Source organism: Rhizomucor pusillus, assembly GCF_041956525.1.
Source record: "Rhizomucor pusillus strain CBS 183.67 unplaced genomic scaffold VTP01scaffold_12, whole genome shotgun sequence".
Lineage (NCBI taxonomy): Eukaryota > Fungi > Mucoromycota > Mucoromycetes > Mucorales > Lichtheimiaceae > Rhizomucor > Rhizomucor pusillus.
The window spans coordinates 494,353-517,894 of record NW_027192154.1 but is presented as its reverse complement, the minus strand read 5'-3'; the positions used below and the strand labels follow the sequence as shown (position 1 = coordinate 517,894).

The 23,542-nt window shown below is 46.6% G+C and overlaps 10 protein-coding genes across 10 annotated transcripts; 4 read left to right on the top strand and 6 right to left on the bottom strand.

Moving 5' to 3' along the window:
• Positions 1–43: 43 nt before the first annotated feature.
• Positions 44–995, bottom strand: VTP01DRAFT_2174 (uncharacterized protein; the record flags this gene model as incomplete). The annotated part of the gene is made up of 3 exons (XM_069380606.1): positions 44–277; positions 336–568; positions 629–995. 3 exons carry the CDS (start codon positions 993–995, stop codon positions 44–46), a joined length of 834 nt encoding a protein of 277 aa, XP_069237677.1.
• Positions 996–1,352: 357 nt separating this feature from the next.
• VTP01DRAFT_2173 (uncharacterized protein) lies at positions 1,353–2,126 on the top strand (the record flags this gene model as incomplete). Its single annotated transcript, XM_069380605.1, has 3 exons — positions 1,353–1,497; positions 1,561–1,892; positions 1,956–2,126. 3 exons carry the CDS (start codon positions 1,353–1,355, stop codon positions 2,124–2,126), a joined length of 648 nt encoding a protein of 215 aa, XP_069237676.1.
• A 715-nt stretch (positions 2,127–2,841) lies between these two features.
• VTP01DRAFT_2172 (uncharacterized protein) lies at positions 2,842–5,078 on the top strand (the record flags this gene model as incomplete). Its single annotated transcript, XM_069380604.1, has 3 exons — positions 2,842–3,497; positions 3,554–3,591; positions 3,652–5,078. The coding sequence occupies 3 exons, from the start codon at positions 2,842–2,844 to the stop codon at positions 5,076–5,078; spliced, it is 2,121 nt and encodes a 706-aa protein (XP_069237675.1).
• Positions 5,079–5,304: 226 nt separating this feature from the next.
• On the bottom strand, positions 5,305–9,621 carry VTP01DRAFT_2171 (uncharacterized protein; the record flags this gene model as incomplete). The annotated part of the gene is made up of 6 exons (XM_069380603.1): positions 5,305–5,637; positions 5,705–6,583; positions 6,646–6,749; positions 6,807–7,725; positions 7,798–8,840; positions 8,913–9,621. 6 exons carry the CDS (start codon positions 9,619–9,621, stop codon positions 5,305–5,307), a joined length of 3,987 nt encoding a protein of 1,328 aa, XP_069237674.1.
• A 406-nt stretch (positions 9,622–10,027) lies between these two features.
• VTP01DRAFT_2170 (uncharacterized protein) lies at positions 10,028–10,503 on the top strand (the record flags this gene model as incomplete). Its single annotated transcript, XM_069380602.1, has 2 exons — positions 10,028–10,412; positions 10,496–10,503. The coding sequence occupies 2 exons, from the start codon at positions 10,028–10,030 to the stop codon at positions 10,501–10,503; spliced, it is 393 nt and encodes a 130-aa protein (XP_069237673.1).
• A 486-nt stretch (positions 10,504–10,989) lies between these two features.
• Positions 10,990–13,146, bottom strand: VTP01DRAFT_2169 (uncharacterized protein; the record flags this gene model as incomplete). The annotated part of the gene is made up of 3 exons (XM_069380600.1): positions 10,990–12,003; positions 12,084–12,848; positions 12,919–13,146. 3 exons carry the CDS (start codon positions 13,144–13,146, stop codon positions 10,990–10,992), a joined length of 2,007 nt encoding a protein of 668 aa, XP_069237672.1.
• A 152-nt stretch (positions 13,147–13,298) lies between these two features.
• VTP01DRAFT_2168 (uncharacterized protein) lies at positions 13,299–15,263 on the bottom strand (the record flags this gene model as incomplete). The annotated part of the gene is made up of 9 exons (XM_069380599.1): positions 13,299–13,456; positions 13,519–13,710; positions 13,776–13,842; positions 13,913–14,011; positions 14,083–14,301; positions 14,369–14,483; positions 14,553–14,836; positions 14,894–15,038; positions 15,103–15,263. 9 exons carry the CDS (start codon positions 15,261–15,263, stop codon positions 13,299–13,301), a joined length of 1,440 nt encoding a protein of 479 aa, XP_069237671.1.
• A 159-nt stretch (positions 15,264–15,422) lies between these two features.
• Positions 15,423–17,634, bottom strand: VTP01DRAFT_2167 (uncharacterized protein; the record flags this gene model as incomplete). The annotated part of the gene is made up of 2 exons (XM_069380598.1): positions 15,423–16,744; positions 16,806–17,634. The coding sequence occupies 2 exons, from the start codon at positions 17,632–17,634 to the stop codon at positions 15,423–15,425; spliced, it is 2,151 nt and encodes a 716-aa protein (XP_069237670.1).
• Positions 17,635–18,525: 891 nt separating this feature from the next.
• Positions 18,526–22,030, top strand: VTP01DRAFT_2166 (uncharacterized protein; the record flags this gene model as incomplete). Its single annotated transcript, XM_069380597.1, has 11 exons — positions 18,526–18,699; positions 18,778–19,083; positions 19,138–19,265; positions 19,332–19,406; positions 19,464–19,601; positions 19,661–19,822; positions 19,876–19,950; positions 20,009–20,126; positions 20,188–20,575; positions 20,639–21,639; positions 21,707–22,030. 11 exons carry the CDS (start codon positions 18,526–18,528, stop codon positions 22,028–22,030), a joined length of 2,889 nt encoding a protein of 962 aa, XP_069237669.1.
• A 14-nt stretch (positions 22,031–22,044) lies between these two features.
• Positions 22,045–23,349, bottom strand: VTP01DRAFT_2165 (uncharacterized protein; the record flags this gene model as incomplete). The annotated part of the gene is made up of 1 exon (XM_069380596.1): positions 22,045–23,349. One exon carries the CDS (start codon positions 23,347–23,349, stop codon positions 22,045–22,047), a length of 1,305 nt encoding a protein of 434 aa, XP_069237668.1.
• Positions 23,350–23,542: the final 193 nt, after the last annotated feature.

Here is a 23,542-nt window from a genome sequence, read left to right as displayed (position 1 = left end):
AATAAATCATACGGAGAGGGATCAATTTTTATTATTATTATTATTATGAACGGATGGGCGTAGCGAGGTTGTAAATGACAGCACCTTCGCTGTAATCCTTGCCTTCTTCACGCTCATACGATGGAGGGAATAACTTGCGTTTTTCATTGTAATAGTGGTCGCGCATATCTCCTTCGCGAACAGCATTGTAGGTCAGATAAACTGCAACGCGAGAGTCATCAGTGTTATTGTTGCCTGATCTGTGAGCAAGGTATGCTCCAAAAATCAACACAGAGCCCTGTTATGGAAATACTCAGTACACAGCATAAAAGTAATTTGCACATTCAACAACTTACAGGTTTGCAATGCACAGGCACCCATTGCTGCTGATCACACCAGGAACTTGCAATAGAGCCATCGTGCTTTTCTTGCGGCAAGATACGTCGTTCGAACGGATTCTTGTGGGATCCAGGAACGACTTCGAGGCAGCCGTTTTCATCGGTGGTTGCATCGATGGTGAACATAACGGTCATGTGGGAGGACTGACCAAATTGGACAAATGCAGGTGCATCTTGATGTGCAGGGAATGCTATGTATGCAAGAGTTGGCATGTATGCACATATACACCCTGATAGACTACTACACTTACCACCGCCACCAGGCAATTTGTAGTTGACCTTTTCCTTAAACAAGACGTATTCTTCACCGTGCAGTTTCTTGAGCACTTGAAGGAGGCGTGGGCTCTTGACATAGCTGGCCATGCCTTGATGGTACGGCGTAAAGTTTTCGGTGCGGCACAGTTGGGTTTCGCCAGTCTTGGTGTTGGTCTCGTAATATTGCATCCACTTGCCCTTCTCGTGGCCCCATTTTCGAAATGTCTTGCAGAACTCGACCAGTTCGGCGTGTTCCTCAGAAGAAAAGAAGTCTTCAATAAGCAGGAAACCATCGTCCTCGTAAGCCTTGAGCTGCTCTGGAGTCAGGTTGTAAGGTTCCATATTTTGCTGCTGTGTTGCCATGGTAGTTGTAATAATAGATCCGGGTTTTCGGTGTTAAGTTATTTTTTTTTCGTCCATATATATATATATATATCACTTCCTCGTCTCCCCCATCCGCGGAAGAGGACCCTGTTAAACTTTCTTTTTTCTCATCGTTGCAGGGTCCCATCCTTCACACCTCCCATGGTCCCCACATGGATCAGAATAAGGTTTTGGACGCGGGCTTCCAACAAGTAGCAGAAATTTTGTCACGTTGGCGCAGTTTCCGCGGACATAATCCACATCGATTTTGTGAGAATGGACAATGGTACAAATATATATCCAACCTTACAGATTATATCCTGATTCTCAACCTTTTTTTCCTTCTTTTAATATCCGATGACGTTGTCCGAGGAATCTTGTCAGCGTATTGTTGATACTATGTTTCAAGTCTTGATTGACGGCAGCAAACAAGATTACATTGGTGAAAGGATTTCCCAATTGGACCACAGTTTGCAAGCAGCCGCGCAGGCACTAAAATCAAGTAAGAATAACATACAACTGTGCCGCTGGAAGAAAGAAGGAGATATTAAAACAAGTTCCATAGAAGCCGATGAGGAAACCATTTTGGCAGCCTTGCTGCACGACATTGGGCAGTTTGCTACGTCGTCCGACCAAATGCAAATGTTATGCGACGCTTCAGCTTTGGCAGAACTCGATCCGGGTGCTGTTGAAAAAAACAATACATCTTCATCCGTCAGCGTTGGCGTCACTGGCCACGAACGGATCGGTGCAGAGTATCTGAGAAAGCTAGGCTTCTCGGAAAAGATCGCCCAGTTGGTGGAAGCACATGTCCCCGTGAAACGTTACTTGACTGGCAAGGACAGGGCCTACTACGAAGGGCTCTCAGCAGCAAGCAAGCTATCGCTGAAATATCAGGTACATGAAAACATTTAACTACGATAGATCTGTCCCTGTTCTTATTCAAACTTCTTTAATCAGGGCGGCCCATTTAATGAGGAACAGATTGCAGCCTTTGAGAAGGATCCACTCTTCAAACTCAAGGTCCAAGTGCGTCTCTGGGACGACGCGGCCAAAGTCGTTGGTTTGGAGGTGCCAGATTTGGAGTCGTACAGAGGGATGGCTGTGCGGCACTTGATGCGCCAACAATAACAGTCTGGGACTTCCGCGGCGGCCTTAAGGACGCTCTCTGTCTCTCTTCCATAAAAGTATATTCTGCATATCTCTTTACTGCGCGTGATAAAGCTCGTTCTTCTCCGGGATTCGGATTTAAGCTAAAAGCGGGGGACATTCCATAGTTGTGACATTCATCTGTTGATCTAATACAACGACCATTTTTCCTTCCTTTAACTATCAGGCGCCGTTTCAGTAAAAAGTCTATCTCTGGGGCTTCTATGTCGTTGCCAAGTGAGCCAAATAAAATAAAACCATAAACTGCTATTTCCATCCAAACAGAACCCCAACAATGAACATATATTACCTGGTACGATCCCAGACGCTACCAGCTCAGTTCCCATGCTTGCTTGGTTCCTGAACCTGCCGTAAATTAGACGTTAGCTACGTGTAAAAGTACTTTTACTTGTCAGTATCAAGTGTGTCTTTGTTCTCAGAGGTTTGATGTGCTTATGTATTTTTAACACTACAATTTGGTTGCTGTTCTATGGCACGTCAATACTTAGCTCCAGTTTGCTGGTCAAGCAGTTACGATTATCGAAAGAAGAAATTCTCCGGCGGTTAGCCGTGAGGGAAATATTACTGCTTGGCGCATCAATCAAAGGTACATATCCCGTTTATTTTCCATGATATCCAAAACTCAAATGATAATTTTTTTGTTCTCGAGCCGGCTCGATCGAAGACAGCCATCGTAATGACACTCCAAGTTCCGCCCTTGGATCATCTCGACGATGACCCAGATCTGCTAGGAAAGATCTGCGGACAATTCTGTTACCTGCTACGCGAGGGACAAAGAAACATGGCGGCGAACGAATGGAAGGAAGCATTTGCAAGTTACGACAGCATTCGTCGACTCCTCGATAACTTGCAATTATTCGCATTGCAGAAACAGATTACATGTTCGCTAAAGTCAATGTCCGCGGAAGAAACGCTCAAACTGTCGCAAATGATTGTGAAGGACTACCCAACTGCTTCGGCCGGATATTTAGAATCGGCACGTATTCTGGAAAACCAGGCTCGATACGGGGAAGCGTTCCTGATTTACTACACAGCAAAGCAGCATATACGTCCTGATGATCTATATTTTAAAGAGATCGAATCAAGAAAATCATTGCCGTTGTCCAAAATCGATCAAATCAATACGAAATCCATAAAGCGGCTATCACCAGACGTGTTCGATTCCATACTCGCCGATCTTTCACTTCCAGACCGAATTCATTGTGCACAGACTTGCAAGGGATGGAGACACAAATTCATAGCTGGCCTAAACTGTGGAGTGACAATGATTTTCGTGTACTCCCGCACTCTGAACTCTTATCAACGCAACTTAAAGACAAGCCGCTGCGTCGCGTAACCATTCCATTGTCGTATATGTAACCGCTGTCTCCGAGTGGCCTTGTAAAAAGCGAGGCTTACAATATACAAAAGTTGGAGCTGGAAATCGGTAAAACGCTGATATATATATATACCTTGGACCTATGTGATTGCTGACTACCGCCGCTAGATGTTCCTAAAAAGCACGATGACCCACGAGCATTTGAAGGAGAAGTCGTAGAACTGTTTAGACGACCAAAATACGATTGTACGAAGATCATGCAACCAACAACGTTTGTCGGTGGCGGATACAAAAGGAGCCTAGCAGCCTTGCTACCCAAAATGCAGCCGACTCTTACACACTTAAATATACGATGCAATGACGAGAATATTGTTCGAGCTATACTGGATATCTGCCCCAATATCACCCATCTACACTGGGCTCTCAACGAGGAGACGCTTTGGACACCTTGCTTCGTCGATACATTCTCGTTGCCAGACTTGACCTGTGAATCTTTGCGACTCAAATACTTGAGCTATGAAGCAATTCAGGACGATGACGAGCTTTTCCCCACACTCGTATTAAAGGTTATCGAGCGCAGCCCGCACTTGGAGACATTTTATCGATTCCGCAGACGAAATACTCCCAGAACTATGACCGCCGAACACGAAGTTATACTCGAATATTTGGTACGTTGCCAAAACCTGCAACGAGTCGACCTTGACCGTGATATCATGACGCCCTTTATCTTTGAATCGACGGGCGATAATCCATGCATGATTAATCATGTTTTGCCCAAGTATCCGAGAGCACCAGAGAACACCTTTGCGATTATGAATCGACTGCGAAGCAAGCTACAAACGTTAGGAATCATGCTGCCGTATATCCCGCTTGAGCAATGGTCAGAAATCAAGGCAGCAGGTGGATTTCCACGACTTAATACCATCAACCTCTACATGAAACATCCCAGTTCGCAAGATCTCTCTGCGTTCTTCGACTTGATATCCCTTAGTACCGAGCTGAAAACAATACGTTTATTCGGCGACAATGCTACAGATACCCAACTTTTAGAACATTTGACGTGCGCGGCGCCGCACCTTTTGCGTTTAGAACTCCATGGTTGCCAGGAGCCAAGCATGCCAGCGTTCACGACGCTGGTCAGGGCGTTGACAAATTTGCAACATTTGATCTTTGACACAGAGCCGACGTTCTGGGAAGAAGGCGTACACCATCCGATCAGGAATCCGACCTTTGAGCAACTATTGTCGGCAATATCGTTGCTACCGAATTTGCGCTCGCTCCGGCTAGCGAACAAGAATGTACTGTTTACGAATTCAATGGCAAAGTATTTTACAAAGAAACTGAAATGCACCAAGCTCGCATACATCACTCTTGACATGATAATATCTGACTCTGGATTGCAAATTCTCGATGGTATCGAGAGCTTGCGGTCCATCACTTTAATCCTTCGTGAGTGGAAAGGTGCTGATTACGACATGCCGAAAATACAATCGTTACTCGGTGACAACTCCAAGCTGCGACAGATAGTCACCAAAGTCGATAAGATCACCTCCAGGGATGCATACGTATTAATGCCGAAATCATCATCATCATAATAATAGCAAGATACATTGTCTGAAAAGTACCATTGGCCTCCTGCTCCGAATAAGTCGTACTCTGACCTACTACAGGTTTTTGAACGCATTGTATATTTCTTTTGATCGTCTTTCTGTATGCAGATTGGTGTCTACTATTGTATTACTGAAGTATTTATTTCATGCATATAAAGACGAATACAAAACAGAGAAAAAATTGTAATTTCTGTAACAAAAATGGATGGTATTATTGATCCGTGCTTAAGGACTGTTGCTGCACGAGTTCCTTGTACACTCCATTGAGCTTCAAAAGTTCAAAGTGTGTGCCTTGTTCAATCACACGGCCTTTTCTGATCACGCAAATCTTATCGGCTCCCTGGATAGTGGAAAGTCGATGGGCAATGGTTATAGTCGTACGTCCACCTTCGCGCAAAACATTGTCGATAGCTGTTTGCACTAACTTTTCGGATTCACTGTCGAGTGCAGACGTTGCTTCGTCCAGCAAGAGCACGCGAGGGTTCCGGATCATCGCTCGCGCAATGGCGATACGCTGCTTTTGACCACCAGATAATTGAGAACCCTGTTTTGTTACTGTGGTAAGTATCGATGCCATTTTTATCCGTTAAGCTTGCCTTCTTTTTTCTTACCTTTTCTCCAACGCGCGTGTCGTAACCATCAGGCAAACTTTCAATAAACTGGTGAATGTTTGCCGACTTTGCGACCTGCTCCAATTGTTCCTGCGTTGCTTGGACTCCTTCTTCCAAACCAAACCGGATGTTGTCTCCGATAGACATGTCAAACAGCACGGGTTCTTGGCTGACAACTGCCATGTGGCTACGCAAGTTGTGGAGAGAAAACGACTGGGTCTTGTGTTCATCGAGACGCACATTGCCGAACGAGGGGTCGTACCAACGCTGAAGCATACCAATCGTTGTCGACTTGCCGCATCCTGAAGTGCCCACAAGCGCTATCGTCTTTCCTGCCTCGCCCTTGAATCCAAAGTCTCCAGTAAAGATAGGCACGTCGGGCCGGGCAGGATAGGTGAAGGCAATGTTCTCAAAAGTAAGTTCGCCATTCACGTTGGAGGGTTCGATGCCTTCTAGGTCCGGATCAATGGCAGGCTTGCGTTCCAATAGCTGGAATGCGGACAGCGCAGAGTGTTTGGCTTTGGCGATACCGGATGCGAACGTGGTTGCGCGACCGATACCTTGCGCGGTCACCATCATGACAAACAGAACCGTGTTCATGTCATTCAGATCGATTTTGCCGTCCATGATCAGCCGCACACCGGCGTAGAAAGCAACTGCGTTCGTGTAGGCAATGATACCTTGGCTGATAGCGTAGCCAATCGAGCCCAACAGCGCCTTGCGACGAGCAAGTTTGTGAGGTCGTTCCAGCGCCTTGCTGTATTTGTTTTCAAAGTACTCTTGCTTGGTAAGCGATGCGACCGTGCGGATCTCCTTGATGGCTTCTCCTGCAACTTCACCTGTTTGGATACCCATTTTCTTTGTATCGTCCTCAAAGCCCTATAGGTTGACAATGTGTGAAATGTCAAATCAATAATAAAATATAACACACTGGCTATTACCATATCAACTGCCGACTCGTAAGCTGCAGCTGCGACGAGGAACGGTACCATGCACAGGATAATAAGCGACAGGATCCAGCTGTGAACAAATGCAATCACGAAACCTAACTCATTTTGTTAGATATCTACTTATGCCGGCAGCAATGCTAACAACTACTTACCAACGATACCCGTGAAAACCATTTCTGAGAAATTGGATGCGACTTTGGTCAGCAATTCGTTCACATTTTTCGCATCCAAGGCAAGCGTTGAAGTCAATGCACCGACGCTGTGCTCTTCCTCGTCAAAGAAGCCGACTTCTTGCTTCATGTATGCGCGGAACATTTGTGCACGAAGTCGCTTGGTGTACAGTTCGCCAGCGGTCTCGAAGCATCCAATAGCGAGTGTGAGACCAATGACGGCGGCGATGCCGATAATCAGGAACAGGAACGAGTACAAGTTGGAGCCATCCATGGGACCGCTGGCTAGCACAGCGCCCGGTTGCACCAGCAAAGTTATCATGCGGGACATGATGAGCGAACTGGCGGGGAAGGTTGTTGCATTGATAAGCGATCCAAACAAGCCTACGAGCATCAGACCCCACTCGGGACGCATCTCTTTCAACACTTTTAAGAACGGTGCTTGCGTCTTTTCCCATTGTTTTCGCTCGGCTTCTTTTCGCTGCAGCTTGAGCTCGAGTGGATCGATCGAGGATGCTTTGCTGATTACTTTGTCGAGTGGCACGTATGTATCAGCGACTGGACCGGTGACACTATCACCAGTGATCTGCTTTGCGAGTGCATTCGCTGGTTTTTCAATGTCATCGATTGGATCCTCCGCTTTCTCAGGCGTAGCACTTCCTTCTTCCTCCATTGCGATCATTTGCTTGCGCACGAGCTCTGCATACGCACCGTCCTTTTCAACAAGCTCTTCGTGAGTTCCTTGCTCGACAACCTCGCCTTGCTTCATGACCACGATCAAGTCCGCGTTGCGAATAGTGGACAATCGATGGGCGATAACAATAGTTGTCCTGTTCTCTGAAGCAGTATCCAAAGCATGCTGTACCAATCGTTCAGATTGAGTATCCAAGGCCGAGGTCGCCTGTGAATATTCAGAATACAGCTTTAGTTTATGTCTCGACAATTATGCTGAAAATACAGCTTTGACTCGTACCTCATCCAGAAGCAGGATCGATGGGTTCTTGATGATAGCTCGAGCGATAGCCACACGCTGTTTCTGACCTCCAGAAAGCATACCTCCGTGCTCTCCCACGTTCGTGTCATACCCCTTTGGCAACTGGGTGATAAAGTTGTGGCAGTTGGCTTTCTTGCACGCTTCCACCATCTCTTGTTCAGTAACAGGTCGCTGCGATCCCATTAATAAGTTTTTGCGGATACTCATATTGAAAAGGACAGGTTCTTGGCTCACAACGCCAATCTGCCGTCGCAGCCAGGTAACGTTGTATTCCTTGAGATCCTTTCCATCCAGCAGAACAGAGCCAGACTTGGGGTCATAGAACCGCTGCAGAAGTTGCACAGCTGTTGATTTGCCTGATCCGGATGCACCGACCAAGGCGACGGTTTTACCGGGCTCTATCTTTACACTGAAATTTTTGAGCACTTGGACATCCGGTCTAGTAGGATAAAAGAAATCAATGTTCTTGAATTCAATGTCGCCTTTTATAGTCTCTGGCTTGAGTCCCTCGTCAGAATCGGGGTCAATGTCGGGCACTCTATCGATGATGGAGAATATCTTGTGGGCGGCAGCGCAGGCGGACGAGATAGCAGAGATATTGGGAGGGGCGCCCAATAGGGCCATGGCACCAAAAATCATGGAGAAGAACGATATCAAGACGTCAGGGCCAGTCATGAGCTGATCACCTACGAGCTTTGCACCCCACCAGAACGAGAGACCGTATGTGCAGAATAGGACACAGATGAAGAGACCGAGGCAAAGCCCGAAAATGATACCTCGCCTGATGCCTGTCTTGCATGCTTTTTCCAGCTTTTGCTCGTATTTTTGTGCAAAGCGTTCCTGGAGGGAAAAGGAATACACGGTGCGCAACCCGGCAAATACTTGCTCAGCAATCGATCCGGCGTCTGCGTACACGTCCTGCGACTGCTGCGTGAATTTCATCCAAAAGTAGCCTGTGGCACCACCGACACCCAGCAACAACGGCAGCGTTGCCAGATTCACGAGCGCCATGCGCCATCCATCTACCGACACACGAAAGTTAAATATGTATTCAAACGTTAACATTATCTCGGGGGAAAAAAAAGAAGACTTACAAACAAACGCAATGATAAAGCCGGTGATGGCCGTGGTAAGCATCTGGATGGCGAGGCCGAGTTTTTCGGATATGCCATCTTGGATCATTTGTGTATCGGTAGCGAGGCGAGTTGTAAGCGAACCGTCCTCGGCCTGGTCGAACCAAGACATGTCCTGACGAAGAATAGAGTGCATGTACAGTTCTCTGATCCGACGCGCCTGACTCTCTCCTGAGATAACCCAGAGAGCATGTGCAAAGTAAGCAACGACCATCATGGCCGAGCCAATGTACACAAATAGCAAGATCACGCTCATGGTGTTATCCAGCAGATGCTCTGGGTTGTTGAATACGTCGCCAAGGTTTCGAAAGAATTGGCCCATGATAATCATCACGACCGGCAGCAAGGCGCCCACGCAAAGCGAGCCGAGTGCGGCTGCACAAGTCATGAGCAGATCAAATTTCGTGCCGTATCGAAATAACTGATGTACTGCCACTGCTGGTTCCTTTTTCTTCTTTTTCTTTTTGCCACCATTATCGTCGTCATCGCCTTCACTACCATCGCCGGTATCCTTTTCCTTGGACGTTGCCGGTAGCTTTTCGTCAGCGGAAGATTCAGTGACAAGCATCTTCTCGTCTGCTACTCCAACCACTGCTTCCGTCTGTCGTTCGCCTGCAGATTTCGACTCGTCGTCCTGAAAGGTACCTGTTGGTGACGGCGTCGCAGCCATTTATGTACAAGAAACACGCAGAGGTCCGAGGGAAGAGTTGGGAGGTAACAACAATCTTAGGGCTAAGTGAAAGATCAAGAAACTGAAAACGAAAGAAGAAGGTCTCAGAATTTAAAGTTGTCGTATTTAACAATTAATGTTTTCTGCTCGTTGCCGCGGGGATGTTGTGACACGCGTGTCCCGCGTTGAGAAATATCAGATCAAAAACAGACGGCGGTACAAATGCGTTGGTTGCTCTTTTCGCAGCAGTAGCAGTAGCAGCAATGAATTCTCCACACTGCAATGTTTAGAAATCCATATTTTCTCTTTCCAATCTATCAATAGCTGGCGCAGTTGGTGGAATGTAACAAAGGTTCATTGCAGACGACGTTGCAAATCTGATTGCTGCGGTAGCTCAAGGTATGTGATGTGTTTCCTCGAAATCCAACTGGACAATGGTCCTCTAAACTTGTGTAACATCAGTCCCAGTGCCAAAGACGATATACATGATTCTCCTCCTCATTTAGGCAACCGTTTCCTCTTGCTGCTGCTGCTGAGCATCCTGGATCCTACTGCTAACTGCACGGCACTGTTCTCTTTGCAAAATCACACTACATACTTGAAAGTGACCAGATCTACGGATCAAGTAAATATGACTGGATACGCCTCCGGTGTAGGCAACCGAAGGCAGCAAGAATTGAGTCACGACGGACGAACGGACGGAACGGAACGATATGTAATCAACTTGATCTTCGGCGCAACCACCGAGCTCCGGTTTGAGTCAAACAGAGGAAATAATTTTTTTTCGGGAGGTAACACAGCGTGGTGGGAACGATCACTTTTCTTTCCTGGCGCAGCAGCGATGGTAACCATGGATTAACATGATCCCGCGTAGCCACCTGAATTGGCAAGTCGTGCTTGATCCGCTCAACGGGGGCCGCTGCTGCATTATTTTATTTCTCGTTTGAATTTTCAGCCGTTTAAGATAAGTCAATTGGAGGTAGACGTCGATCCCACCCCATTGCTGCGTTGTGCGTTCTAGAAGCATCATCCATGTCTTCTTGACATAATTCCGTGATCAAATACGTCCACATATTCAGGTCACACGCATTCATCTTGTCTTTTTATGTAGTTTAAACGAAAGATATTTAAAAGATTACGCTTATATCTGAAACAAGGACAACCGTAGATGGAGGGTGAGAGAGAATAAGGGAAAACTGAAAGAAAAAAAGAAATATACAACTAAGAAAGAAACAGCGAGCGAGAGAGCATAAGGTGTTAAAAATAGAGAAGGTAAGACGAGGACCGGGCGAGAATATTAGGCCAGGGATGTTATTTTTTTCATTGGTATGCGTGCATATTTGCCTGCGTTGAATGTCGAATGATGAGCTACCTTAATACCTCCGCAGGTTTCTGTGCAAAAAGGTCTGCCAGCACTGATCTGCTCTTTTCGTAATGTTCAAAGATGGCTTCTAGTCGGGATATCCGCTGATGCTGCTCTGACTCTTGTTCTTTGCTGCTGCTGTCCTCTTTGAGTCGTACTTCCAACGCATTCACCTTATCTTGCAGCTCTCTCATCTCTCGTTGCATGGACGTGATGATTTCTTTGAGCTGTGTACAATTACCGCATATACCGCTTGTTGATGTCGCATACGGCTGCGTCGCTGCTGCCGGGATTGTTGTCGCAGTATTGCTCGAGTCGATTGGCCGAGTGCTCAGAATCGGCGAAGGCGCCCCTGAAGATGATGAAGACGCCAACTCGTCCTCTTCGTTATCATCGTCATTCTCGTCGGCTATCATTGATCGCATTTTCTTTGATCTAGCTGATGGGACTTTTTGTGCACGTTCTACCGTACGTTGGCGCTGTTGTTCATCCTCATCCTCATCATATTCTTCTTCATATTCTTCCTGCTGCTGCCGCTGTTGTTCGTGGTCGTCATCCCCATCCTCGGATACATTATTCACATTTGCGGCATCCTCTTCCTCCTCTTCGGTGTGCTGATTGCTATCAAAATGCAAAATCGAGCCTTTGGCTCGTTTCCTACTGCCAGCCAGTAAGACGGGTGCTCGGCGTTTCCGTTTATCCTCGTCGCTGTCACTTCCTTCTCCGTCTGCATCCTCGTCATTGTTATTGACAGTTGCTGTCCGTTTGCGTTTCCGACTTTCCTCTGCAGATCTAACTGAATCGTCGTCCTTGACTTTGCGTTTCTGATAGTTGCCCATCATTAAACAGCCAGAGTACTTTTCGTCAGGCGCGTGAAAGTCGTACGGGTTGCCTAGCAGGTAATCAAAGTAGCAGTCTATTTTGTATTTGTGCATCCATCGCTTGACGCGCTGTGCAAATTGCGGGCGCCCAGAGTCCGGAAGCCCTAAATGGCCCACGAGCTGGGACCAATTCTTGATCTAATAATATAACATCGTTGTTATTATTATCATCATATTTCATTACCGATATTCCCAGGATAAGCCTCTCCCTCTCTTACCTCTTGGTTGTGCAATTTTCTAACAAGCACAAATACATCCCATGTCGAGTACTTGAGTTCTCCGGTCTTTGGCACTGACGTAAACTTGCGCTTCGCACACATGAGGTTTTCTAGACTGTCTGCCATGTGCGGAAAGTCGTGATGCAGCATAAACTGGATGTATCCTTCTTCAATGTTGTCACTGGTCACGTTGTCGCCATTGATAGTCAGTACAGGCTGCTTGGTCCCCTCTGGATAGCCCGCAGCAGCCAGCACAGGGCGCCATTTCTTTGTTAGCAAGGTATTATCATCTTCCGCGTTTTCGTGGGTTTCTGGATGATGAGATTGACTGTGATTATGATCATGAGAAGGAGGAGGATGATGATGGTGGTGGTGATGAGTAGTAGGTGAAAGCGGCGGCGGGGGGCGGTGTGAGGAATCGGATGGCGTGGCGTCGGATAATACACGGTCGTGGCGAAGAAGAGGGGAGGATGAAGATGGATTGTGCGGCGGCGGTAGCGATGGCGGATGATCTGGATGATGAGGTGGCCGGTCGGCTGGTATTGGCGATGACAAAGGAGATGTTGTGCTGTGGGCAATATTGTTGTTGGACACAAACTTCCACTGCCGCTGTTGCTGTTGCTGGTTATGTTGCTGCTGCTGCTGCGGTGAGCCTGGGACATTGTTGCCGTTGTTACTTGTACTCTGTGAAGATTCGTTTTCGGACAAGGTGGAAAGGAAAGGCATGTTGTTATTATTATCGTCATACTTCCAAGGGGGCAAAGTCTATATGTATATATTTTGCCATGTTACTATCAGCCCAAAAAAGACTTAATCATCCACAGCTAAACTTTACCGTAGGTGTTGCGTTCAACATGGGCGGGCTGAATGGAATCATCTTGACCTGCGGAAACCGGTTGCTAGATCCATCAATGTCACCTTCGACATTGCACGGGCTGTACATTGTCTGCAAGGACAAGGTGCTTCCGTTGGTGGAGTGATAAGAGCACTGGTTGTAGTTGCGCGAGGACGCTGCTGACTTGTCGTCCTCAGTCGTCCGATGGAGAAGCTCATGCAAGTTCATCAACGCCCACAAGCAACCGGGAACGGAAGGTTGGAAGAGAACACTTCTGAAACACCAGTTGCTTATTCATATGCCGACGAATAATTGTGATACAAATTGGAACAATGGGACAGATAATCTAATTCTTTTCCTTTTATTATTACGTTATATTTTTACATAGCATGCACAATGTGGTACGATGATTTGCCCGTACGAATAACGCATACATGGCCGTCTATGAGATCAGCTTCTGTGATGACATGTCTTGGGTTAGTAATCCGTTTGTTATTAAGATATATGCCGCCGGTCTTTGCTAATTTCTGGGCTTCCGCTATAGTTTTGTTAAGTTAACCAATGATTTTTGCGCTGGAGTGAGAGACGATGGTTGCTTACATTTAGACCGTGTTGCCTTGCTTAATGCGGCGACGCTGTCCAGGTAGCAATTTACAACCTGAGTTCGATCGACCTTGACCATGCGGGTCGGGTCATGTTCAAATGCAGATACTATATCTGAGCCCGAAACGTTGCTCAGGTCTTCTCCAAACAGAACCTTGGTCGCCAGCTGAGCTCTGCGCACTCCTTGCTCTGCAAACATCCACCAACCAATCAATCAATCTCCTCGCTTTATCCTCAATCAAATTTTATTTTACCTCCATGCACCAACTCTGTCGTCTCGTCAGCCAGAATCCGCTGTGCAATCCTCTTTTCTGGATTTTGCTGAGAAAGAAAGAAAATTGCTCAATCAGCGTGACTCCTTCAGGCTATTTGCAAATATACAATTACTAACCTGATGATTTTCCATAATTTTCGCGACCGCATCCTTTTTCAGCAACGTGAACATGGAGAGGTATTTGCCGACATCTGCATCGGTTGTTTTCATAAAGAACTTTTGTATGCATATACAATTTAACAACTACTGTTCCTGTTAAAGTAGGTTCCCTCCCTGCTGCTGCTTACCTGATAGAAATCAAAAATACTCGTCATGGTCTCATCGAGCCACACGGCATTTCCAGCAGACTTGCCAAACTTCTCGCCAGTGGATGTGGTCAACAACGGGATAGTAATGCCAAACGCTTGAGACTCCTGCTCCGAGTCTGCAGATTCTGTTACAGACCGTTTCTTGTGGATATAATCTATACCGGCTGTGATGTTGCCCCACTGGTCACTGCCGCCAAGCTGCAATCCTCCTTTAGTTTCCAGTCACATGCTGATTTCTTTTCTTTTCAACTTGTTTTTACTTTACTTGGATACAACAGTCGTGATGTTTGTATAGATAGTAAAAGTCATAAGCCTGCAAGAGCTGGTACGAAAATTCGGTGAAGCTGATTCCCTGCGTACTTTCTATCCGTGACTTGACGCTGGTAAATAAATAGATATAAGCATTGCCCGTCGCTGTATACTCCTGTAAATATTTGTGTTTTCTTTACCTTTCTTTTGCCAGCATGGAATTGACACGAGCGTATCTTCCAATATCACTCAGGAACTCCAGGGCGGACATTTGGCCAAACCAGGCATGGTTGTTGAGGACTTTAGGTGTTTTCGTGTTTGGACTGTATCCGTGCCGCTGAGCGTACGCTGCCCCATTCTCAAAGAAGCGGTGGATCTGGCGCGCTATTCCTGCGACGTTCTCTTCCAAAACATGCCGTTCCAATGCAACTCGCTCTGATTTTCTGCCAGATGGGTCGCCAATGCTCCCTGTTGCGCCGCCCACCTAGAGAATGGATATATATCAGCAATTAATGTATACCACATCTTTAATAAATTATACCAGTGCAATCGCTTGGTGCCCGCGGATGCCAAAGTGAAGCAAGCCCATTAATGTCACGAGGTTGCCTAGATGAAGACTTCTTGCAGTCGGATCGACACCGCAGTAAATCGCCGTAGGTTTATCCACATGTTGAATAACGTCAGGACTGAGTAAGAGGTTTTTTAGAGTTATGTTCCATTTCTCTGGTATCCTTTATTCACGGTACCTACCTGGTCAAGCTGGCAACAAGGCCGCGATCAATCAGATCGGTGACTACATTGGAACCGGCTGCTGCTGCAGTCGTGTACTTTTGTTGGTTTGCAGACAATGGCAAGACCGGCTTGCCTACTCGAACGAGCGATCGTGCACTCCTCACTGTCGACCACCACATTTGCTCTCGAAACAACTATGACAACTTGAAATTAGCAGTCTGCGCTGGCACAAACAATCTCTTCCTCTCCGCGGGGATGATGATAAACTCCGTGATAAAAGATACAAAACGTAGTGAATAAGTTTATTTCGTCATTATTAAATACTATAGTTATCGTTATTACTCATTAGTTATCGATTTGTAGGATACACTGCTGGTATTGCTGATTGACTCCTTAGGTTTCGGTGCCTCCTGCACCTCTTGCTGTCGACTGCTACGAGATGCCAGGAGCGGGAAGTAGCTAGCTGCAGTCTGCATACGTAGAAGAAGCTGTGATGGCTTGCTACCAACAGGCTCGGTTTCAGTATCATTGCTACTGTTTTTATCGGCCGCCTTTTCAGGCTCTTTATCCTTGTTTCCATCAGCTGGCTGATCTGCAATAGTAATGGTATCCTTTACCGCCTTGTCGCCTATAGAGATATTCTGTTCAACGGTATTATCGCTTGTCTCCTTATCATCAGCTTCATGTCGTTCCTCAATCTTGTTTTCTTGAGGCTCCTCTGTAGTTTCCACCGTCGTTCCTGTTGGCTGCTGGTGTTGCTCATTCACATCCGACGAACTTTGCTTTCTTGCTTCGCTACCTTGCTCTCTAGCAGTGCGCTGCGAGACTGAACGGGAGACTGGCTGCTGCTGTTGCTGTTGGTTTCGTTCCATCATCGGTTTTCGACGCACACCGGACCATCGTCTCTGGTTTGCTCTGTTGTAGTATCTGTTCGCACCCTCCAAATAATATTTTTGCGCAGACGTAGCGACGTTCACCAAAAGTCTGCACCAAGTCACAAGTTCGTGGCGGGTATTTGCCTTGAAATGCAAGCTCTTGTCAGTCAAGACACCCGGTCGACGGATTTCAAAGGTATACTCTGTTGCGCCATCCTCGTCATTATCCATCTCACCGTCCTCTCCTCCTCCAGCAAGATGGCTGATATCAATTGATGGGATAATGACAGCTTTGGGTATATAGATAGAAGCTTCCGGATTGATCTTGTCGTTTTGACCAAACTGGTGCAGATATCCGCATTGTGTGAGCACGCAGAACCGTTCAACATATTGCCGTTTTACGCCGCCCATACGTCGACTGAGTGTGCCTTTAAAGAGAGTTGTAACGGCAGGGTGGGTCTTAAAGTTGTATCTGATCCGGCGGTAATCCTTGGATGGTTTGTCCTCGTCCGTGACCAACTCTTCCTTTTGATTTTGTATGAAACGTGCCCACTCGGTCTTTGCATCGAGCTCTTCCAATGCTCGCCGGAATCTGGCTGCTTCCCTGCCAGCGCTGTTGCGACTGCTGGGCACGATACCGCTTACATCGTAGCAGCATTGGACGGCAGGTTTCAGAGCATCAATGATGCGTCTCTCGAGCAAGGTAATCTGCTGCTGGACTGATACCATGTAAACTCGCATGCGGTTCTCTTCATCCACCTCGTGTTTCAAATGCTTAAGAACGTCTGTAAAGAATAAAGTTAATACAACTAGCTCGTCTCTCCTATCTATTCTCGAAATACTTGCGCAAATTTGTGAGCCAAGGGTCCTGTGACACTTGTCCGTTCGTGGAATCTGCAGCCTGGCACAGCTTCCTGAGTTGAGCCATGCTCTTTTGTGTCAATTCAGCGCGCCTGAGCAGCTCGTTCATTTGGAGTTCGGGCTTTTGCTGCAGATCAACGATGCGCGCTTTACATTCCTTTCTGAGTTCATTTAATTGCTGCATGTAATCGCGCTGGAGTTTCCCGCCAAGCTCCTGTTGGATGGATGCAGTCTGGCTCGTGTAAAATCGCATGCTTTGTAGAAGAGTACTCGCTGCACTATTTTTATGAAAGCCCTGCTGTTGCCAGTTGACGTGCGGCAGTGCACGTTGCTGGTACTGTCGGCTAGTTTGGTGGCTAGCCTTGATGATTTCTTCCAACCACGCTGTTGTCTCTCGAAGGATCACTTCCCACCCTTCCAGTCGGTCAATAATCACTTGCGCCCGGTTGAATGTTGTCATTGACGGTCTTTTTTTATCGACTGAAAAGTCGGCGTAATCCAACGATCCGTCAGACATTGTCAAGGCATCGGTATCTGTGAGATAGTTTGGACTCAATGGTGTTTGTGAACGTTCCAGATGGGGAATATTATCATTATTAATGTCATTATTTGCAGCAGTAGCAGTGGTCGTCGTGGTGTTTACAAGTTTATCTTGTTGCTCACTTCCGCGACTCTTGCTAATGATTGATAATCGTTTCGATTGCCTATCGACGGCGGCGTTGCTGTCAGTGCTACGCAGCGAGAGCTTTCGACTACGCGGGATGAACCGGGAGAACAGCGGTGTAGTCGGTCTGCTCGTATCTGCCGCAGACATGGCGTGTGTCGAAGGTGAAAGAAGCAATGTAAAACAAACCTGCTCGTTGTTTCTCCCTCCATCATCCTCCTGGTTACACGATTCATCATTGCACAAGGATCCCGAACATTTCGCGTTAGAGCCGGAAATAACAATGCACGATACATACGTTCTTCTTTTTTCATTTGTTTGCACATCAATCCACGTAGGAGCTCAACAAAAGGGCAGAGTCTCTGAATAGAGCTTATGGAAACTACTAGCGATTACTAATGCCTAGGTTGAACCTCTGCTATGTACGGGGAATGAGCGTGACAATAGATGAGGATAAAGACCAGATGTTCGGACTCGTTTTCATTTTTGTCCGCTGCTGTAACCTCCCCGGTTTTGATGTTGCATCTTCAGATCCTGTGCATAACAGCAATTCATATTTGTCTTGTTTCTTCAAACTATCTTGGGTCGACACAGCTAAAGAGTCTATCTCTGCAAACTTGCTTCATGTGGCAGCCATGACAACATCCAAGTCCAGTTGAGGATAAGATTCATTTCTGAAAAACATAACAGCAATGTAACAACAGAATCGAGGATTCATGGCAGGTTTCCCATCCTGACCATTTCGAGTAAATCGAACAGGGCAAGTGTTACCAATTGTGTGAGCGTGTGCTCCTGTTACAAAAAAATGTTCTGCATTGCTCTAAGCCCGCCGTCGTTCTAGACCTTTATAGTATTGCACTGGTTAAGCGAAAAAAAAAATACTTTTGTGCAATACTACCTTTACATAATGCGGTGATAACAAGAACAATGAAAATAAGGCGAAACCGCGCCACTTGGATGGGTTTAGTGTGGCGCATATATTCATATCCATGCCGCTGCTCTGGTCTGACTTGAACTGCTGCTGCTGGTGGTTGTTGCATAATGAACACCGACCACGACATTGTATGGATCCAGTCTGCACCGGCGGTAGCAGCCGTGTATTTCCACGAGAACTTGAAACGAACCCACGTCCTGTACTGCCCTGACGACACTGTCAGCCAAGATCAGCTGCACATTCGCGAGCTTGCGCGCAACATTCTCTTTGTCGTAGATTCGGTATTTGGGATCGCCAGACAACTCTAAAGCTGCAGCAAACAACCCGCCTTATGCCAACTATGCCAAATTTACATGTAGAACAATAAGAAAATTGCGGTGCATTTCATGCAGCCGTGCCAGGGCAAGAAACGGCAGGATTTGCTAAAGTTTCTTGTCAAGAGAAGGCCGCTTCTGCGCATCGATTGCCTCGTTATCCCTACCACTCATCTGCAGACCCAGCTGTTGAGCGGCTGGGCACAGTCGATTACAGATCAAGTGTGGCAGCGAAGATGTACTGTACCGTACAATTCAGAAGCGTTTGTCTCGATAGATACCACCAACGGCGAAACTCAGTATCAAAAGATGGACTTGTTTCTTGTATCAAATGAGACCTTTGTGAAAAAGGTAAGCGTTTTAAATTATTCTTCTTGTCGTATACCCGCTGCTTAAAGTGACAAGGCATTGCTTGTAAATATTACCGGGAATATGTGTCGATATTCGGATAAAAGTGGATTCATCTTGAATGACAACCTTACCTCTGCCATTCAGGGGTGGATGGACGTAGCGTCCGATTTGCAGAACCCAACGTATGTCTAGTAGAATGATATGATATGCTGCGATCTGGTGGAATCTTACGTTGCAAAAAACAATAGCACTGTAGCGCTGATAGCAAAGGAAAGAGATCTGTATGGCAACATTGCAGCGTTTGAACACAAAAGTGGTAAAGAGTAAGTAAAAACAAGAAAGTCATTACATGCATGTTCTGACACAGCATATGCACATAGGAAAGCAAATATTCTCAGTAAGCATCGACACTCGGTATACTCTGCATTGGAAAAGATCGGGAATACGCTTCCAATATACCTGTATGCGATCGATTACCAAAGATCAGAGGATATACCACTTGAGCGCACCATTGCTTGGTAAGAATTATCTTGCCGCTTTCAGTTTACGGAACTGTTCTTCCGACATACATGAATAGGCTGCAGCATCGTCATCATCTGTGCCTGGCGAGATCTGTTCTTTTATCAGGATCAGAAACCTCCTCTTCCTGCAGCGAATATCCAGAACTCTTTGCAAAAATGACGACTATCAATTTAAACAAGAGCGAAAGGAGAGACAGGAAAAGATGGAAAGCCGAGTTGTAAGTAGATTTCTAGTCCCACATTTGCGAAAGGTTAATTCTGTAATATATAGTATGAAAACAATGCAGTCTGCACAATTCAAGGAAGGACATGATGATTCACTGCGATATATTTTGCCATCGAGATTGTAAGTCCTACCAGCTGGAATCAAAAGCAGCAGCAACTGTATTTACTCGTCGTCGCAGAGATATCAAGCAAATTGACCGCCAAGCTTACTTGACACCGTTGCTTGCCATCGAGACAAATCAAAAGACTATATCAGAGCAAGTGTCCAACGTAGCAATACACAGTGTATCTGCATCCGTAAGATCTCGACCACCAACAAGGCTGCAAAAATGACGAAGGAAGCTTACTCGACATTTAGCATACGGACATATTCAAAAAATGGAAATCGGTAGCCTTGGAACGATGCAAAGGGTCCATGTTGGACCAAGAAATGGTATCTTCCTACCAGCAGCAGGGCACAACGGATGTTGAACGAACCGGCAGTGTGGATGAAAATGAACGAGAAGATATCGACCCGTCTACGCTGTCACTAATGTACTCGGATAACATGAACGATGTAGCAATTAAAGAATATATCAACAATCAAGGCGCCTACAGCCGAGGTGAAGGGATCCTCCATACGTTGACCGATCTATTTTTATACGGCAACAGCAGGAGGCTGCACATCTCGGGCCACGCCAAAGGGACAGTGAGCGTGCCTTACGATGTATCAGCGACTCTAAAACGGAAGGGCGACGATAAAATCGGTAAAGATCCTTTATTTAGCGCACCAGGGTTGAAACGTAATCTTAATTGTATATGAAAAAAAGAGTTCTCGGATAGTCACTGCTCATGCCCGGCCGGCAAGCAAGGAAAATGCAAACACGTTGTAGCCCTTTTGATGCGGTTTATGGTCAACGGCGACGATTTTGAGGTAGACGCTGCACGTCAATCACAAGCAGCCAAATCTGCAGCCGAAACACCATCAGAAACGGAGCAAAAACCTGTTGTTGCGCCACCAGTAACCGTAAAGTCGCCTCCAGCAGATGAGCCGATATTCAGCGATACCCTGCCTGTAGACTTTGACATGGATATGCAGGAACCTGCCGGGTTTGATAACGACAACAACGACAGTAGTGTTAGTAAAGATATCCACGATGCAGCATTAAGGTCCCGAAAGATGTCGAGTCTCTGCGACCCTGAGTCTCCGGAGACTACTCAGCCATTGGGAGACATGCAAGAAGCTATTACAGCGAAGCCAGCAACGACATTTACTCCAGAACAAGTTAAAGACGATAATGATGATGATGATGGTACTGCCTCCGCCGCCTCCTCCACACCACCGCCTTCACCTGAGGCAAAAAAAGAGACACGTAAAGAACAACAAGAGAAAGAAAAGGCAAAACCGAGCTCACCGGTACAAGTGGAGCTACCACCGCCAGCGGCGCCGATGTCAGTACCGAGAAAGCGAGTGCTACCGTGGAACAGAGAACCACCTGCGCAGGAAAAGAAGAGGAAAGGAGGGCGAACGACGAAAAAGGATACCGATACCACGATAACAGTAAAGGAGGAGAAGAAGAAACCAGCAAAGAGAAATACAACAGACAAAAGAGGAGGAGCAGCAACAACAACCGCAGGAGAAACGAAAACCAAGCCAGGTAGAAGGAAAAAGAAGCAACAACAACTTGAGAGTGAAGAAGAAGAGAAGGAGGAGGGGGAGAATGTCTCTGTCGATGAACCAGAAACATTGTCAGCGCCGCCGAGACGAGGACCTGGTAGACGAGCACGACAGAAAGCGCCAATTGTAGAGATTGACATGGATGAGCCAGAGGTAAAGACTGAGTGATTTGCTACCTATTTTTCTTGATATCTAACCCCAAATATCCTGCACTGCACAGAGTATCCCTTCACCGCAACCCAGTTCAGTATTTAGGTTGGATGAAGAGAAACCAGCACAGCACTCTGAGGAATATCAGCATGAAAAGCAAGATATAATACCCGAACACGCGCAGGATGAAGAGGCAGAGGACAGCGATGCAACAGTGGATGGTGGAGAAGAAGATCAGCAAGTACCTGCGCGTCTGTCGCAAGCAATGTCGTGGCAAGTAGAGTCTCAAGAACAAGAACAAGAAGAACGGAAACAAAAACTGAAAGACAAGAAGGAAGAGAAAGATGTTAGCATGATGACGACGGATGAACTATTTGATAGTTTGGGGTTATAAAAATAAGCTTTTTATTATGTTTGCTGCGATGCTGCAAGTCTCTCGGCAGCTACGGGCGTTGGTATTGCTGTTGTTGTTGCTGCTGCTGCAGGCGCTTCCTTGCGGGTACCCCATCCGGTGACATTGAGTGTGAACAGCGCGTATATCTTCATGCAAGCAAAGTAGAAATTGAATAACAAAAATGCAGGCAGGGCAACAAAGTGGTGTGGCCATCGGACAAGATGTGGTGATAGTTTGACAAGACGGGTGAGACAGAGCCATACAATGTACGAGGAAGCAATGTTCCATTGAGGCAAGTGGTATTGCAAGAAGCACAGGACAATGACAGAGGCGGGGCCGCTGAGGAGAGTTAACGGGTTGAAAATCTTGTCAATCATGGTGTAAGCAACAAATGGATGTCTAGTCCAGATGAACCGTTCCACAAACAGAGATCGAAAATCCGAGCGCCAAGTGTTGCGAGTCCACCGAAGCACCTGGTTCAAAAATCGCCAGTTATCCTTGAACGTTGACAAGAGCTCTGCTTCCGGGCACACTTGCATGTACGTGCGCCATCCGTGCGATATCATCCATCGCGTCAGAAACTTGTCGTCGCCCGAGTTCAAAAGGTATTTTCCACGCCAGTAATCGTTGACAAAGTTGTGTTGGAAGCTTGGGTCTTTAAGGATAATGGTTCTGTACGCAGCAGTGCGACCAGAAATGCAGCACACGCCGCCGTCAATGTGCGTCGATGCAGCGACTTCAATGTTGCGAATGGTAAGTCGGAACCCGGCCAAGACTTCCCAGATGGATCGCCACTTGTGGAGGGGTTTCACGGTCTGCGATGTGCCCACACCGCCGATGGATTCGTCCTCGAAACACGCCAAGATATAATCGAGCATGGTGGGTTTCCAGATAGCATCGTCGTCTGCAAACACAAGGATATCTGTGGTGGTGTGCTGGATGCCCTTTACCATTTGTATGCGTTTGCTTGCTTTCGGTACTGATAGTACACGAATCTTTTCGGCGGCAGAGTGATGGATACGCTCGGCAATCAATGTCTGGATCTGTTCGCGCACTGCTTCTTCGGTGACAACAAGGATTTCCTTTGGGTTACACGCGAGCCACGATCGGGCCGCTTCGACAAACTCTTCTCCGGCATCGATGGTCGGCACAACAATGGTCACGTCTTGGTCTGCACGGTACAGCGGGTTCTTTATCGGACGGATCGGCCGGTATACGCCCCACGCCATCAGCTTGATGAAGAAGATCATGTACCGGTAGAATCCAATCACGCCAAGCGGTACAAAGATTGGAAAGAAATCTTTGGTAAGGTACAACATATGATTGATGATTTAAACAAACAGAGTAGCAAGAGTCTAACAATGATAGTGATTATGATGATCTCCAAGGAAAACAAATAAACAGACGGAAGCAAACAAACAACGAGCGTCATCCTTTTTCTTTAACAAGTCTGATATTATTCACCGAGGTGAATTGTTATGGAATGGAGAATACAAGCAAGTTTATCCTCGG